Here is an 18841-nt window from a genome sequence, read left to right on the forward strand (position 1 = left end):
AATGCAAACCACACTCAACCTTTTCCAGAATATGCAACATGAGAAAACACTTCCTAACTCATTTTTGAGGCCAGTATATACTTAATATTAAAATCTGATAAAGTATGACAAAGAAAAATTATAAACCAATCTAATTTATGAACATGGATGCAAAAGTCTACAAAAAACCTTAATCAAGCAATATATAAAAATGAATGAAACAATACACACAAATAATAATAAAAGTAGATTTATAACCAGGGATAAAAAGTTGTTTGACAGTAGAAAATTAGGTTTAACACTAGAAAATAACATTAGAAAATAATCACTAATAAATTAAAGGAGAAAAATCATATGACAATCTCAATATATGCCCCAAAACGGCATTTGATAAGTCAATATGCATTCATTATTATAAAACTTCTTGACATATTAGAAACAGATAGTAATTCTCTTCCAGAAAGCAGGAATGCAATAATAAATAATTGCATTCCAGGCAACTAGCTTTATGCCTGGCACAGAATAGAAGGGGGATTACTAAAAGTTGAATGGATAAATGAATGAGTAATGGTTTAAAAGTGCAATACAGAGGCAAAAGAAAGTTTGCAATTGCCTTCCAACTCCATTGTACATGGAATATGGGACAATGTGTAGCCTCCATTCAAAAGGATAGAAGAGGAAGCAGAGAAATCTCAAGTTTTGTTAAAACCAGAAGGTAAAGAAAACTTGTATTAATAGGCTGAGGGAGAAAGAAACTTTACATACTACATAGAAAGAGCAAGGTTGCAAAGGAGAAGACAGGAGGTTAAAACAGGGTGAAAAGCCAATTTTAATTTGAGAATGAAAGAAAGCAATAGGTTTTAATCAAGGATGACTGATATATAGACTCACGGAAAAAACCAAACTCCCTCCAAACAGAATTCTATTTAAAAGTATAGTATTCTTTATACATGAGAGAGAAAATAAATATTCAGAACTTTCTCCCCTTAAATTTTTTCTTAAATCTTTGATGACTGATACTCTTTAGCAAGCAACAAGTATTGGCAAGTGACAAAAAATAGGCAATAACAAGCAAACATCAAGAAGAAAAAAATCAGTTGAACATGATTAATTTCAGTGGACAGCTTCAGGCAGAATGGAGTAGTTCATAACAGACCAACTCTCCTGCTGAAAACAGCTAGAAAAGACAGAAGCAAATTCAAACAGAAAGGACTAAAGAGGTTAAGATTCCTAAGAAAGAACTGATAGGTGAACTGATAAAGTGCAGCTGACATTTGCTGACTCTGGGCGTTAGCAAGAGGCCTGAATGCTGTCTTGGCCTTTGCAGAGGGCTGCTGCTGGGGAATAGAAAAACCTGTGTAGTTTTAGGGGTCTCAAAGATCTGGAGAAACAAAATTGGAGACCTGAAAAACCTCATATACCTGGCTATTTCCCTTCATTTGGCTCAGCCTCTAATTGGATTAAAGTAATCAGCCCACCACACTCCCAATTTCTCCCTAGCAAATAAAAGACATCCTCTGGAGCCTCCAACTTTTTTACAATGTGTCAAAAATTACTGGGCACACCAAAAGATAAAAACAAATCACCAGAAAGCAAGACCAAAAAGAAACAGAAAGTAAAATGATAGTTACCAGGGGCTGGGAGGAGGAGGGAATGGTGAGTTACTGCTTAATGGGTACAGAGTTTCAGTTTTGCAAGATGAAAAGAGTTCTGGAGGTGGATGGTGGTAACAGTTGCACAACAATGTGAATATATCTAATGCCATTGAACTGTACACTTAAAAATGGTTAAGATGGTAAATTTTATGTTATGTGTATTTTATCACAATTTTTAAAAAAGAAATGAGAAACAGACCAACAAGTGAGCCAGATACTGAAGTAAAAAGAGACTAGTTATAAAATATAAATGATTAATATATTCAAAAAAGATGAAAATGTGATTTTTTTTTTCCTTTGGTGAGGAAGACTGTCCCTGAGCCAACATCCATGCCAATCTTCCTCCACTCTGTACATGGGATGCTGCCACAGCATGGCTTGATGAGCAGTGGGTAGGTCCACATCTGGGATCCGAACCCCGGGCCCTCAAAGCAGAGTGCACAAACCTAAACACTACACCACTGGGCTGGCCCGAAAATGTGATTTTTAAAAGAGCTCGATTTCACCAGAGAATTGGAATCTTAAAAACAGCAATGAAACGGAAATTTTAGAAAGAAAAAAATATGATTAATCTAAAGTTAAGAATTCAGTAGGTAGATTTAAAAGCAAATTAGACACAGCAGAAGGCAGGATTAGGTAACAGGTCAATAAAAGACATCCAAACTAAAACAAAGACAAAAACAAATGGAAGATACATACATATGGGAAACAATGAAAAGTAATTTGAATACATTTCAGTGGTTATGAGTCTGCAGAATCACAAAGAATTAGTCATTTATTATCAATAAGTGGTTTCCAGTTTATACGATAGGATTAAACATTCATTCATTCATCCTAACAACTACTGGACTCCTATTACATACATAGCAATTTGCTGGGCACTAGAGTTACAAAGATATTTAATGAGACACAGTCTCTGCCCTCAAGACACTCTTGGTCACAGGAGACAGATGAGTAATACTTAAACCATTCTTAAGAAGAAGGAGTTCAAGATTGGTGGTTGCCAGAGGGGAGGGTGGTTGGGGGATAGGTAAAATGGGTGAAGGGGTAAAGAGGTACAAACTTCCAGTTATAAAATAAATAAGTCATGTATTATGGGGATGTAATGTACAGGATGGTGACTACTGTCAATAATATTGCAGTGCTGGGGCCGGCCTGGTGGCGCAGCGGTTAAGTTCGCACGTTCCGCTTCTCGGCGGCCCGGGGTTCGCTGGTTCGGATCCCGGGTGCGGACATGGCACTGCTTGGCAGCCATGCTGTGGTAGGTGTCCCATGTATAAACTAGAGGAAGATGGGCACGGATGTTAGCTCAGGGCCAGGCTTCCTCAGCAAAAAGAGGAGGACTGGCAGTAGTTAGCTGAGGGCTAATCTTCCTCAAAAAAAAAATAATAATATTGCAGTGCATTTTTGAAAGTTGCTAAGAGAGTAAATCTTGAAAGTTCCCATCACAAGAAAAAAAATGTATAATTTGTATGGTGATGGATGGTAACTAGACTTACTACCGTGGTGATCATTTCACAGTGTATACAAATATCAAATCATTATATTGTACACCTGAAACTAATATAATGTTATATGTCAATTGCACCTCAATGTAAAAAAAAATTTTTTTAAAGAATAAGGAGTTCACTAGAATTTAGCCAACAGATTTGGAGTGGAGGTAGGAGGCTCATTTTGGGTAGAGAAAGTAGCCAAAAGCATGATGGTGAGATAGGAAGAACATAAAAGGTAGGAGAAGTTAAACAATTTCAATATAACTGAAATACATGATATAGTAATGACAGTAAGGTAAAATGAGCAAGCACAGGTTTGCAGGAACTAGATAATTACTTGCCACGTGTAGAACAGAGAATGTTTTCAAGAGAAAATGAGAAATCCCACAAGATACGTATGATGGTCTGAAAGCTACACTGTGTTTCACAAAGTATGTTATGCCTTCCAAGTGCCCTGCCACTGAACAAGTTTGAAAAATATTCAAACTCAACAATAAAAAAAACAAACAACCCAATTTAAAAATGGGCAGAGGATTTGAAAAGACATTTTTCCAAAGAAGATATACAGATGGCCAACAGGCACATGAAAAGATGTTCAACATCACTAATTATTAGGCAAACGCAAATCAAAACTACAATGAGATATCACCTCAAGCCCATCAGAATGGCTACTACCAAAAAGACAAGAAATAGGAAGTGTTAGGATGTGAAGAAAAGGGAACCCTTATACACTGCTGGTGGGAATGTAAACTGGTGCAGCCACTATGGAAAACAACATCGAGATTCCTCAAAAAATTAAGAATAGAACTACCATGTGATCCAGCCATTCCACTGCTGGGTATTTATCCAAAGAACATGAAAACACGAATGCATAAAGATATACACACCCCTATGCTCACTGCAGCCTTAATCACAATAGGCAAGACTTGTAAACAACTTAAGTGCCCAATATCGGATGAATGGATAAAGAAGATGTGGTGAGTATATATATATAATGAAACACTACCCAGCCATAAAAAAGATGAAATCTTGCCATTTCTAACAACATGGATGGACCCTGAGGGTACTATGCTAAGTGAAATAAATCAGATGGAGAAAGACAAATACCGTATGATTTCACTTACATGTGGAAGATAAACATATAGATACAGAGAACAGATTGGTAGTTACAGAGGGGGAAGAGGGTTCTGAGGAGAGCAACAAGGGTAAAGGGGCACATGTGTACCGTGATGAATGGTAACTAGACTTTCAGTGGGGATACACAATGTAGTCTATACAGAAGGTGAAATATAATGATGTATATCTGAAATTTATACAATGTTATAAATCATTACCTCAATAAAAATGAATTAAATAAATATTCAATAATAAGATAGTCTAAACAAAATATGACATTCAAGGTTCTTCATAATCTGATCGAAACATTCTTTCCAATCTCATCAACCAGAGTTCTCCAAGATATAGACACACTAATCAGTGTTTCAAATATACCCTAACTTTCACACTTCCATGACTTGCACAAGCCATTTCTCCTGCCTACACTCTCTCCTCCAATTCACTGGCTAGGGCACCCTTTAATTATCTAAGGTCTAGTTCAACAAACAATTTTTCCCTAATGCCTTCCCAAATGTCTTGCTCCTGGAATAATTAATAATCCCCCCAATAGTGCTCCCATAGTATTCACTTATAAAATATGTAGAGTGCCTAATACATGCTAGGCTCTGTTCTAGGCACTTGGAATGCATCAGTGAACAAAAAAAAGACAAATATCCTTGTTTTCACTAAAACTTCGCTGAAACTTGAGGAAGAAACTTTGGAAAAGGGAAAAGAAGAGCATAGGTACTTTGAAAAATCTCCTTAAGAAACTCTATTATGCCCTCCTCCAACTGGGCCAATCCAGGTTGAGATTTACAGCACCAGAAAGCATTACAACAAAATTGTAATCAAAGCCAAAATTTAAAGCACAACAAGAGGAATAATAAGACACAGTGTTATACGTTCTTATATAAATTATTACTTGTCTTTTCCTCTAGTCGATTAATTTTATCTCTGGATTCCTCTAGCAGAAATGTTAAATTTTTCATCTTATCTTCTTTTTCAGTGCTCTGAATCAACAGCAGTGATACCTAAAATGAAATATTTCAATAATATGTTATAGATATAAAAAATTAAATATGATACCATAGCATTTATCATCACCTACAATTATTTTATGCACTTGCTTATATACTTTTCAGCTGGCTGTGCCTTGGCATTTAGTACATGCTTGCACAATAAATATTTACTGAATGAATGAATGAACAAACTAATAATGATATACCCAATATTATAGTATGCATTTTAAGTTATTACTGAGAAGATTATATAATGAAATCTACTGGTGCATTTATTCCATAAATATTATTGAGCACCTCCTCCATTCCAGAAATGATAATAAGCATTGAGTATACAAAGATGAGGGAACTCACCTTTAAGAAACTCATAGCCTAGACTGGAAGACAAACAACTATACTTAAACGTTATCAGTAATAGGACAAAAATGTTAGAGCAATCAGGAAAGGAGAACCTAATCAGTCTTGGGGGATATAATCAAAAATAACTTCTTCTCAGAGAACTGAATCAAGTCTTGATTAACAAGGAGAAGTTAATCAGGCAAACATGGGAAAGTAAGAATTCTACACATACAAGAACACAAAAGATCAAGAAATCATGCTTCATTCAGAGAACTGAAAATATTCAGATAGCTAGAATACAGAATGCATGTGAAGAAAAGGTAGAAGATATATAGATAAGCTGAAGACTTGCAGATTTAAGATGGCAGAGAGACCTCTCTGCCCTATTTTCATCTCCAAATCACCCAAAAAATAACCAGGAAAACAGCAAAGACAGACTTCATCTTCCATGAAACCAGAGGACTTCCATAATCCAAACCACAATATGTAAAGAGGGAAAGCAGTTGAACGGAATGGAAAATGATTTACCATAGGAAAGCAAGGTCAAACCTAAGAGCCTGCACAGAGAAGATACTAATGAGAAGCAAGATAACTCAACCCCAAAGAACCCCAGAATGTTTCAAGAATTAGAGGCAACAGACACTGTGGAAAGTAGGTATGAAACAGGAGACTAAGTACAAGAAGACTATTTGGAAATCTGTAAAAAGAGTAGTAAGACCTGCCTAGGGCCACTTAACCCTCCTATCCTGGCCTCTGCTCCCTGATACACAATGTAGTCAGAGAACCAACCCTACTCCATCTTTGCAAGAGACACAGGCATAGTCAAATTCAAAAAGAGAATCTCTAAACCTGGGGGTATTCCAGGCACAGGGAGGAGTTGGGATGAAGGATATAATTGAAAAGTCAGCATATGGAATGGTGAGACTTCTGTCCTTCCTATCCTGCCAACCCAGCTCCAAAATGCCATCAGCCGAGTTTATATTCCCAGGCAGGAATTTGGAGAACACCAGAAAAAAAGTTCTACAAATAATGACATTTAGGAGTCCCAGCAAAAACACTAGCTGGCCATGCCATCATTTCACAGAGAACTCCAACAATCTGTAAGCTCTGTCCATGTACTCAGAACTCCAATGAGCCTCTTAGCGCTTCATCCTACTTTTATGTTCTTTATATTAAGCACAATTTTAACTTTTAAAAAGACTTCTTTCAGAAATCTGGTTTAAAAATTTAGTTAAAATACAGAAAATTGTTAATGCTTTCAAAAGATCTAAGCATAACAAATTAGAATTCTATCATTTAGCCAGAACTTAAAGAAAACTCTAAGTATCCTCTCTGCACTTTCAATTAACTTTTGTTACTATTGTTTAAGTAGATATCCTTGTTATCTACCATTATAAGGTATCTTGTGGCAAATCAGGGAAGAAAAACTCTGAAAAAACAGAGGGAAAAAGATAGTGCTTTCCATTTGGGAAGCAGAAGGCATGAAACTGATAAAGTTGACATAATAACAACCTGAAACCAACAGTCTTGTGAACGTCAAACAACACAGAGTCACCATCTTCAAGTCTTCCATTATGTGACATTAATAGAAAGAAGCAAAACAACGTTTTAGTTCCCCTTCACTGGTGTCATGGATATTATATTTCAAAATAAACTGCAAAATGTGGGTTTAGTGGCCAATGATCATCATCTTTACATTTTATGAGGTTTTGTCTGAACAAAAGTTCTCATGAAATAATATATTTTTGCAGCAATGCCCTATTACTCAGTAATATAAATACTGTAGAAGATTCACTGATTTTAAAAAAGGGGCTATCATTCAGTGTCTGCATATTTGAGTCAATGGAAATTAATTCTGCTAGGCAAAAAGCTAAATATTTGGATACGTATTATATTAAAATTCTCTCATAGAAATTTATCGTGCAGTTGGAAAATATCAGTTTCTTTTGAAATTTTAAGTATTTTATGAATTAGCAAATACAAAGAATACAGAGAGTTGATTTTTAAAAAACACCTGCTTTTCCTTGTCATTTACTTCCTTCTTGTATTCTTCTTCAAGGTGTTGGATTTTTTCATAATCTTCCTTTACTTTAAAAATAAAACAAATATACTTTAGTATCTTAACATAATTGTATAACAAACAAAATTTAAAGTTTCTGATATTTTATATCACCTCATTTGTCTAGATATTAAACCCCAAAAGTTTCTAACAAGCTAAAACAACTGTTTTCTCACTGCTTTGTTTACTAAATTAGTGAATTTAAATAATATCAGTTATAATAACTTAAGAAAATTCTATAATTTTTATAATAGTACACATATAAAAGTTTTTTATAACACACTAATCTGAAATAACAGATTTTAAATATATAGTTATTTTAACATGCAACTTTACCTAGAAATGTAAAAATAAGACCAAATCACACTTCTAAAAAATTAAACACAAACCACGCTAAATTTGATTTCAGGGAAAATGTAGCTTTGAAGGCAAAAAAGTATTTTTAACATATGTCAATTCTCTGCCATATTCCACCAGATTTTGAGGGGCTTACAAAACTACATACAATACAAAATTTAAAATAGTTGAGGCATCAAGCTGAAGGGATGAAAACATTAACAGAATCTAATAAAAATATAAACAGAAGAAGAGTAATATAAAATATTAAATAGGATCCCTACATTTAAAATGCATTTCCAATCTGGAATTCTCAGCTTGCACACGAAGTTCCTCAAAAGCTATTATCATTTTCTGAAAAATAAAGTGTAACTTTTAAGAATCACGCTTAGACTTTTTATTTTTTTTTTTTGTCGTTTTTTTTTGTTTGTTTGTTTGTTTTGATTTTGGAGGAAGATTAGCCCTCAGCTAACTACTGCCAGTCCTCCTCTTTTTGCTGAGGAAGCCTGGCTCTGAGCTAACATCCGTGCCCATCTTCCTCTAGTTTATACGTGGCACGCCTACCACAGCATGGCTGCCAAGCAGTGCCATGTCCGCACCCGGGATCCGAACCAGCGAACCCCGGGCCGCCGAGAAGCAGAACCTGCGAACTTAACTGCTGTGCCACCGGGCCGGCCCCGACGCTTAGACTTTTTAAATAGTTTTCTTCAAACTATGAAAATTTAATAAATTTGTTTTATGTGATCATTAGATTTAAAACCACATCTAATGAATAATGAAAACCATATAACTTCTAATAATTAAATAATTTGTTAAAAAAGTATTGAGTGCCTATTTTGTTAGCTTCCCAGATGCTTAAAGGCGCTGGAGACATGTTATATAATACTAAACATCAGTAAAATGATCGTTGGTACTCTAGTCACTCACTTAATATCCCATATCAAAATTTGCAATTTTATATTTATTTTTGCTTACTTATTTAATTTCTGTCTTCTCCACTAGAGTGTAACTTCTGTGAGGCCTCTCCCCTTAAGAGTCCAAATTACACTTCTATCATCTGGCAGCATGAGTTCATTCAACATTCAACAAATCTTGATTTGCAAAATTGGATGAACTCATTTATTTGTTCAGTAAATAGTTACTGAATGTCTCTTATGTGCCAGGCACTCTTTTAGGCACTTAGGATATAAATCAAAGTCCTCACCCTACTGGAACTAACTTACATTCCAGTGTAAGAAGAATACATACACACACATGCTTATGTATACCAAATAAATGTCATGCAGGTTTAAGTGCTCTTCAGAAAAGTTAAATGAGGCGAAGAGACAGAAAATAACTGAATAGAAAGATATTTTAGATAAAGTAGTAAGGGGAGTAATAAAGCAGAATGAAGCTAAGGAGTTTGCATAAGATCTTGGACAACAAAGTTCTACACAGAGTGAACAAGTTCAAAGAACCAACATAGGAAAGAGCTTAGCAAGTTTGAGAGACATAAAAAAGAAAAGAGCAACTACCGCAGAGAAACAAAGTAGAGAATGATAGGGGGTGAGATATGAAAGGTAAGTAGGAAGGAGACACAGAATAATAGTACTTTGTATGTTTTTCAAATTAATGGTTATATGTCATAATGTACTAGTCTCTGACACAGAGTTAATATATATTTGACAAAATAAGTTAAATGGTGTCACTAACATGTAAATTCAAAAGCTACTAAATAACAAAACATTAACACTCACAGTATAGAACCTTGGGAATTTTGTTGGTGATATAATCATATGTCAACAAATAAATAATAATCCCTTTAGCAAGAACAGTCGTCTGCATCTTTGTACTATCACTCTACTTTGCTTAGAAATGCCTGTTTAAAATATTCAAATTTTAAGTATCACTTACCTCAATGTTATTATTCAGATCCACATAAACTTGCCTAGTTTCTTCCCGTTCATATTCATCTGTTATTAACATAAAATATTTTAAAATTAAATTTTAAAATAATTATGATGCCAACAAGATACTACTCAAAATGCCTCAAGAAAATATTAAAATATTTAAAATTCTGTGTGAGTCAAAGGCACTGGTATATCTTTTGAGTCTTTTAAAGTTACATCAAAAGCAGTTTCATAGTAAGGAATGGTTGTACTTCACTATATCAACCTCAAAAGCTTGGTGCTGTTCTATTATTTCTAATATCCTTTTATGGAATCACTATCCATGAATTTATTGAAGCTTTGTAAAATACATTTATAGTTTTAGCCTTTACAGTGATTAGGGATTTGACAGCTATTCTATAAAGTATTTTTCCTTTATATATTGAAGATTCATGTTACACATGAAAGGCAAAGCTCATTCTTGTTGTGTATTACTTCATTTCCGAGGAGGCAGAAAGGAAGATAAACTTCAAGAAAGGAAGAGCAAGGTTAACAATATGTGTGACCCCAAAGAGAAATTCCCTATGAATCCTCTTTGATCTTCTTTTCTTCTTTTTTTTTTTCTCCTTTTGGACTTAGGAACACTTATATTTTATCATCTAACTTTTAGGTTTTTTACCTGAGCAATGATTCCCTCTAGCAATGATTGCCTCAAGCCTTCAGTAAAATCAGTAAAACTTAGTATTGGTGATAGTGCTGTGAGAATTAAGATACAAGGCAGTAAAAGAAAATGTGGCTGTCCCTTCATCATTCCCCCAAATGAGGCCAGCATCATAGAAACCTCACCAAATTGGAGGAGGGTACTAGTCCCAGATTCTCAGTAACAAGCTGCAAAACAAGAGAATAACAACTATGATAGATTCAAATGTCTATAAGGAGTCAAATAACCAAAGAGAGGGTACATGAACTGACTTTAGAAGAATACAAGTATCCTGAACCCCTCAAACATACTAGAGAGTGCTCTGGACTTATCATAGCACATGGAACAGGAGCTGAACTATTTTTATTTGAATATTAAAGAGCTGGGAAATTTAAGGAAATAGAGGCTAGAACACAGCATTTCAACAGAAAGATAGTTCATACTTCTCGCTCCATCTATTCTTTGTCTCATATTCATCACCTAACACAATTAGCAACAAACCTCTATTCCTCAGAAACTATCTGTGCCAAAGAATTGCATTCTATTGCCAACATCTTCAATCTTCCCACCACCAGCACCATCACTAATACTTCTAAAATTTCCTCCAGCCATTCTTTCAACAGGCATGTACTGGAAATCAAATAAATAAAACTATAGAAAAGAAAATACACCAATATAGATGTACTTTACAGTTATCAGAAGCAAGTCACTACAGGTGGCACAGAGAAGGAACTCTGGTAGCAGAGTGTTCTAATGTGGTGATATAATATTGTAAAAAATATAAGCCTACCTTTTTAGTTTTTCTTCTTGATATTTATCTGTCTATCTATCTATTTCCCTACCCCTCACCTCACTCCCTTTTCCCTCCTTCCTTCCCTCTCTCCCTACCTCCCTCTCTTTTCTTCTCTCTGTGTTTGTGTGTGTGTGTGTGTATGTTTGTGTGTGTCTCTCTCACACACTCACATACACACACACTCTCTCTCTCTCTCTCTTTCTCTGTCTCTCTTACTTCGCCCCAATTTGGGCAACTAGATCTTGTAATATCTATTGCCTTAAAGAAGAGACGATTCAATTAAAAGCCAAGAAAAAGTCTTTGAGTTTCAAAAGTCCAATGCTGGGGTTAAGGGAAGAATTCAGTACATAAACAAGTAATAGATTTGAAAACTATATGAATCAGAACAAAACTTCCCATCCTCTAGGCATAAGAAATATTCACTAGTTTGTAGGGAAGACACCTTTAAAAGAGGAAGCTGAGAGAGCTTGTTAGATTCTGGCAGATACTTAAGAAGTGGTTCTGTAGCCCCCTACACCCACCAGGCTAAGCCTCAGGGTTGGAGACCACAGACATCCCAGATAGTTTGGGCAAACCAAGAGCAGAGTGGGACTGTGCTTTTTTTTTTCTTCAGTAGGGCTCTAGGAAGATGTAGAAGAAATGGCTATGAAATATATCTAGACAGACGGGACTGTAAACAGCTTCACTGTTTCCCTTGTCTCAACACTGTGTGCATCTGAGCACGGTGAGATAAAGCACAAAGAACCAGCAGACCTGAATGGGCCCTGAGGACAGGTATGAGGGATAACTCAGCAACAATCCACGTGGACTAATAACTAAATACCAACTGAAATGAGGAAAGTCTCAATGGACAGACGACTGAGAAATAAATGTCACTCTCTACCACATGATACTATGTAGGCACCCCCAAATTTAGATACAACCCCAGGGAAAGGGAGGAAATTCCCAAATTTACTGAGATTAAATTTCTTCCATGCCAGCAGAATCAAGCCTTTAGGATATTAAAAAATTATGATTTCTAACATTCTAAGATATAAAAATTCTGTGCATGCTTGAGTTTATTGATTAAAATTACTCAGAATCATGGTATTCTACGAAATTTATCAGAGTACCAGAAAACCAGGCAGGCAGGACAAAAGGAAGATGCAGTCATCATACGCAGACCTATGCAAGGAGAAAACTTTAACTGCTCAGTGACCTGCCATACAATTGTAAATATGAAAAGAGGATTCAACCACTAACCCAGCGGGGAGGTAAATTAGGACCAAAGTCAGTTTATCACCTAGTTTAGTTAGTCTGGATAGTTCTTGCCTTTTTCAGTGATGTATATGGTGAGAAAACCTAAATGAGGCCAATGAAAAAATACTGCAAAACGAAGGAAAAAGAACACCGTGAAAGATGTTAAAAGTAACAGCCTCTCTCTGAAAATGAACTCCAGAGAATCCAAATGAAAACCATTCAGTGTTCTCAACAGAACTAAGAAAATATGACCGCAATGAACAGGCCACAACAGAAATACAAAAAATAGGATGAATAAAACAGAAAAATAAATGAGAAGGAAAGGGGCAATGGATTAGTTAATGAGAGACTGCAAGGGAACTGCAGGTTAGAGGCAGGATAGGACAGAATTGATACTTCAAAAGTCAAATTGGAAATACAGGAAACAAACATATAGAAAGAGAGAAGAAAACAAATATTAAAACAATTAGAAGAAGAACAGAGGGCCAAGAAACAAATAATAAGTATTACCCAAACAGAAATAAGATAAAGTGGCCAAAGAGATCATAAAGCTTTCCTGGACTAAAGAAACACTGGTGCACATAGATTGAAATGGTTGTACTGACAAAACTGTGAATTATAAGGATCAAGAAAATGCTACACTCCTGACAAGGGGAAAAATATACACACATACATACACATACTACATATATAGGCAGATCTAGGTATAGATAGATGGAACTGTGATCATCCCCATTTCACAGAGGAAAGTGTGACACAGAAAAATTATGTTATTTGCCAGGATCCCAAAACTAGTAAGTGGTGGTGCATGATTAAAATACAGGTCTGCCTGATGAAATCCAATAGAGATAAATACAAAGAATTCTATTTGGATCCAAAAATCTAAATGCACGTGCAAAAAATGAAGTAAAAAAAGTTAAATATTTTAATTAATAGTAAATTCAATAAACCTATAATACAATGTGACTGTCAAATAAGTTGACTTTAGAGTTATTAATGACACCTACAATTAGACTATAAACAATCTTTTACACAGGTCAAGTTACACATTAGATTACCTTACACAGATCTGGACTCCTAAATATAACAAAGATGTTCAACAGATCAACCAAAATAACAAAAGCACTGAAAAATCTTGAAATGTCTAGGCTAAAGAAGACAAGATTCAAAAAGGACAAGTAGAGGGGGCTGGCCCCATGGCCGAGTGGTTAAGTTCACGCGCTCCACTGCAGGCGGCCCAGTGTTTCGTTGGTTCGAATCCTGGGCGCGGACATGGCATTGCTCATCAAACCATGCTGAGGCAGCGTCCCACATGCCACAACTAGAAGAACCCACAGCGAAGAATATACAACCATGTACAGGGGGACTTTGGGGAGAAAAAGGGAAAAAAAATAAAATCTTTAAAAAAAAAAAAGGACAAGTAGCATCTTTAAAGATCTAAAGAGATAGTACATAAAAAATGGCCTAGACTTTTTCTGTATGCCCCAAGGAGAAAAATTACAATAAGAAGAGAGAAACTACACAGAGATTTCAGCTCACTATAAAATAAGAGCTGTCCTTAAATGACAATCTTGAGGTTAGTGAGTTTCCATCACTGAACATATTCAAACAAAGGAAAGACTACCACTTGGTAGACATTCTGTAAAGGAAATTAAAGCAATGGAAATGTAAGTAAACTACCAAAGCTTTAAAGTCCTCTTCAATACTAAGTAATTTAGGTTAGGAGGTAAGGCTACAAAAAAAGTTTATGTAGTACTTTAAATGACAGGCTAAAGAGTTCTAATATAATTCTGTGTGCAACAAACAGCCATTTAAAGAGGGTTTTTTTCAAGATACATTTAAGAACAGATTCGTTTTTGTTTATGCACTAACTTATTTATTTATTGCTACCATTTTCACAGACACTGTGCAAAGTGTTGAATATACTGAGTCAAATAAGACATGATCTTTTGCCCTCAAGCTTACAGTGAGACATCGGGTATGTAGCAGGCACTCAATAAACATTTGTTGAATTTACAAATACATGATAAAGATATACTAAGAGTACTAAGTGAAAGAAGAGGAACATCTAAATCAGACTGCAACACTGGGGAATATTTCCCAAGGGCAATAATATTTATTCTGAGTTTTGAAGGACAAATGGGAGTTAACAAGATGAAGAAGGAAGGAGGATCAGCCAATAAAAGAAACAATATATGCAAAAGCTCAGAAGCATAATCTGTTTAGGGAATAACAAGTAGTTCTCCATGAGCTTGCAGGGGCCGGGGACAGGGCACATATGGGGAACATTTGGCAAGGTAGAGGGAAGTGGCAAACATCATACTATCCTGAAAATTATGAAAAGCCATTGAAGGAATTAGACAGACATGATTTGATCTATATTTTGTAAAAGCATCAGGGACTCTGTTTTCTGGTAACGGCTAAGTGATTCAGACCAACCATCCTCTTGAAGACAATTAAAAACCTGGAGGAACTTTTTTTAATTATTAGAAGAATCAAAAGGTCTAAAAGGATGACAAATCATCACGCCAAAAATACGTTGAAATCTATAACTTAAAAAAGTTAAACCAACTTCCAGTGGCAGTCAAGATGAAGTAAGTCCACTATAGCCTTTCTCTCCCATTGATTATAACTAAAAACTCTGAATGAAATGCATAAAGCAACTACTTGAGGACTCTGAAAAGTAAGCAAAAGCACACAGATTGGGAAGAAAAGTAAAATCTTGAAGAAGTGACCCATGTAAAGGTGAGTTTTCTATTTGTTCAGTTTTTTTCCTAGCATTAACCAAAGTAAGGCCCCAGTGGAACTGTAACAATAAGCATGAGCAGCAAAAGGAAATCCTGATTTTTTTTCTCTCGTAGCCCTGCCCCAAGGGTGGCCCCAGTAGTAGAGCTACAGCAGCCATGACAGCAAGGACAGACAAAACCCCAAGAGAAACTCCATATTTCTGTCCAAAGGACAGGGAAAAAGGGCCCCTGTAAGGCAGAGAATGAGGGGGCAATCCTAGAGAGAGCTGGAGAACGGGATTACCTAATTCATGTGTATGAACTGGCACAAGTCCCACGGGGAAAAGGGAGAATGTGCATATATAGGACAGACTCAAAGCAAATATAGCAAAGGCTTTGAAAACTGAATTCCAATAGAAATTATAATCCAAATCCAAGAACTAATCTTGATTGGAGCATACATGAAACAGACTCAGAGCAGCATAGCAAAGGCTTTGAAAACTGAACTAATATTAGAACCCCAGCACACAAAAGAGAAGATAGAACTTGTGGTCTGACCCTGAGTTGACTATCTGCTAAAAAGTAAACAAATAAACAAACATTCTCCAGGAGATTTTAACAGGACCCAGAATCCCACAACATAATATTCAAAACGTCCCAGATATAACCCAGAATTGTTCAACATTCAAAGAACTAGGAAAATGTGACATGATCCTAAGTTTCAAGCAAACAAACAAAGATAACAAAGTACACAATGAGATAAACAAAAACTAGAATCTACAGAACAACAAAGCACAAAAACAGACACCAAGGGATTCCAGATATTGGCATTACTGGACACAAACTTTAATAAAACCATGTTTACTATGTTCATGGAGATAAAAAGCTGGTTTAAAAATTTCAGCAAGAAACTTGACACTCTAAAAAGTGACACTACAGATATTTTAAAAACAAGCTAATATTTACAGAAGCAGAAAGTGCAATAACAGAAATTAAGACTTCAACTAATGAATTTAAAAACAGATTAAAAATAGGTAGAGAATTAGTGAACTGGAAGAGAGGCTAGAAGAAATTATCCTGAATGGAGCACAATGAGAAAAAAGATGAAAAATACAGGGGTTCGGCCCCTTGCCCAAGTGGTTAAGTTCCCACACTCACTTCTGTGGCCCAGGGTTTTGCCGGTTCGGATCCTGGGCGAGGACATGGCACCACTCATCAGGCCATGCTGAGGTGGTGTGCCACATGCCACAACCAGAAGGACCCACAACTAAAATATACACCTATGTACTGGGGGGATTTGGGGAGAAAAAGAAAAAAGAAAAAAAGAAGAAGACTGGCAACACTTGTTAGCTCAGGTGCCAATCTTTAAAAAAAGAAAGAAAAATACATAGAGGGTGAGAAATATCAAAGATACAGCAGAGTAGCCTTATAGCTATGACTTGAAAAGATTAAACAGGCTCTCATCTAAAGGACTTTGCACTTGCTGTTTCCTCTGCCTGAAATATTCATTCCCAAAATAGCTATATGACTCACTCCCTCAACTTATTCAGGTCCTTAATCAAATACCACTTAATCCGAAAAACTCCCCCAACTACCCTATCTCAAAATAGTGTCTCCTTAGGCAGTTATCATCACCCAACATGTATTTTATTTATTCATTTATTGTCCTTGTCCCTCCACTAGAATAGCATACTCCATAAGAGCAGAAACTTTGTTCACTGCTGTTTTTCCTTAGCATCCAGAACATTTCATAACACATAGTAGACACATAAAAATGTTGAATGTGGGGCTGGCCCACTGGTGTAGTGGTTAAGTTCATGAGCTCTGCTTCAGTGGCCAGGGGTTCACGGGTTGAGATCCTGGGCACGAACCTAGCACCACTCATCAAGCCATGCTGTGGCAGTGTCCCACATAAAATAGAGGAAGACTGGCACAGGTGTTAGCTCAGCAACAGTCTTCTTCAAGCAAAAAGAGGAAGTATGGCAACAGATGTTAGCTCAGGGCCAATCTTCCTCACAAAAGAAAAAAAATGTTGAATGAATAAATAAAAGGGAGAGGAAATGACAATGACAAAAAGAAAGACTTAAGGAAAGAATCTGCATGGAGTTTACACTAATAACAAGGTAAGGATTAAGATTTTTTTTAAGAAAATCTACATGTCACATCAAGATACACTCTTTAGTTCATTTAAGAGATCACCTAAAAAATATTTAAAAAGTCTTCAAATCTCTTCCACCATCTGATCTCTGACTTAGCTTAAAATTGAACAGAGGAAAGAACTTGCAGCCTTGTCTCTCCAGTCTGGGTTACTTTCTGTGAGGCAGTCAATATACTATCCCTCCACCTCTACCCGTATACTTTTCACCACTTTTTATATCTAGACAGAAAAGCTAATTTTTATGCATTTAGCTAGGCATTACGCTAAGTGAAATAAGTCAGACCAAGAAAGACAAATACCACGTGATCTCTCTTACATGTGGAACCTAAAAAAACAAACAAACAAAAAAACCAACAACAAAAAAAAACAAGTTCACAGATAGAGAACAGATTAGTGGTTGCCAGATGCAAGGGCTGGAAGTTGGGAGAAGGAGGTCAAAAGGTTAAAAAAGAAAAAGTGGACATTGCTTTTGCTCTATACACCTTCTCTGCCCTTCTTCCTTCCCACAACAAAGTAAAATAACTATTTTTTAATTTCTCTAACTTCAGTAAAAATACATAAACTCCTCTTTCTTACTTTGTCAACTCTGATTTCTTACTTTGTAAGTTAAGGATATTAAAAGCCCTACACTTCTTTCCACCTCTCCTCCTCTCCTTCTGTCTCTCAAGTATAATCAGCTATGCTTTTTGCTTTGCATTTCCAAGATTGATAACATTCTGTTTTGTAACTATTATTAAGTCTGCCATGATTTGTCTATAGCTTTACTCTAAAAGTTAAAAATCAATAAACAAAATAGACTTGAATAAACAAAAAAAATATGTTCTTGAATAGGAAGACTCAACGTCTAATAAAGATCTTTCCTTCATAAGTAAGTTTATAAATGTAATGTAATAAAATAAAAATACTATGAGACTTTTTTTCTGGAGCTAGACAAGTTGATTATGAAGTCCACTTGGAGGAAAATACAAGTAGGAATAGCTAGAAAAACTCTGAGAAGAAGAGCAGTGGGGCTGGGTTGAGGGCCTAGACCTACTAGATATTAAAGCACATGACAAAGCTTCTCTAAGCAAAAAAAAAAAAAAAAAGCCTATGTCTAATTTGCCAGTCTCTCCTGATTGAGGAGGCTATGTGTTCCACATGGAGCATCTACTACTAAAAAAAGAAAAGGGAAAGAAGAGCTAATCTTGAAAATTGAAAGTTGAATGAACAGGATGTAGTGGAGGAGCTGGTGGTGATGCAATACATTCTGGAAGGTATATATAGTTCCAAAAGCAAAGTACTATAGGCAGGGACCAAGAACAAAAAACCTAGCCATAGTGCATACCAGAAATAATAATAATAATAATAATTAACATTTATTGAGCACTTTGCACTGTTCTAAG

The 18841-nt window shown here is 35.8% G+C and overlaps 1 protein-coding gene across 7 annotated transcripts in view; it reads right to left on the bottom strand.

Annotated features, from left to right (window-relative positions):
- SYCP1 (synaptonemal complex protein 1) overlaps positions 1-18841 on the bottom strand; it is a 129725-nt gene that overhangs the window by 102569 nt on the left and 8315 nt on the right. For all 7 annotated transcript variants that reach the window (XM_023641375.2, XM_070267185.1, XM_023641376.2 and 4 more), the window contains 4 exons: positions 9869-9927; positions 8260-8329; positions 7595-7668; positions 5145-5253 (listed from right to left, as the gene is read on the bottom strand). In XM_023641375.2, coding sequence (XP_023497143.2) covers positions 5145-5253; positions 7595-7668; positions 8260-8329; positions 9869-9927 — 312 coding nt within the window. The remainder of the gene's footprint in view (positions 1-5144; positions 5254-7594; positions 7669-8259; positions 8330-9868; positions 9928-18841) is intronic.

This window comes from Equus caballus, chromosome 5 (genome assembly GCF_041296265.1).
Source record: "Equus caballus isolate H_3958 breed thoroughbred chromosome 5, TB-T2T, whole genome shotgun sequence".
Lineage (NCBI taxonomy): Eukaryota > Metazoa > Chordata > Mammalia > Perissodactyla > Equidae > Equus > Equus caballus.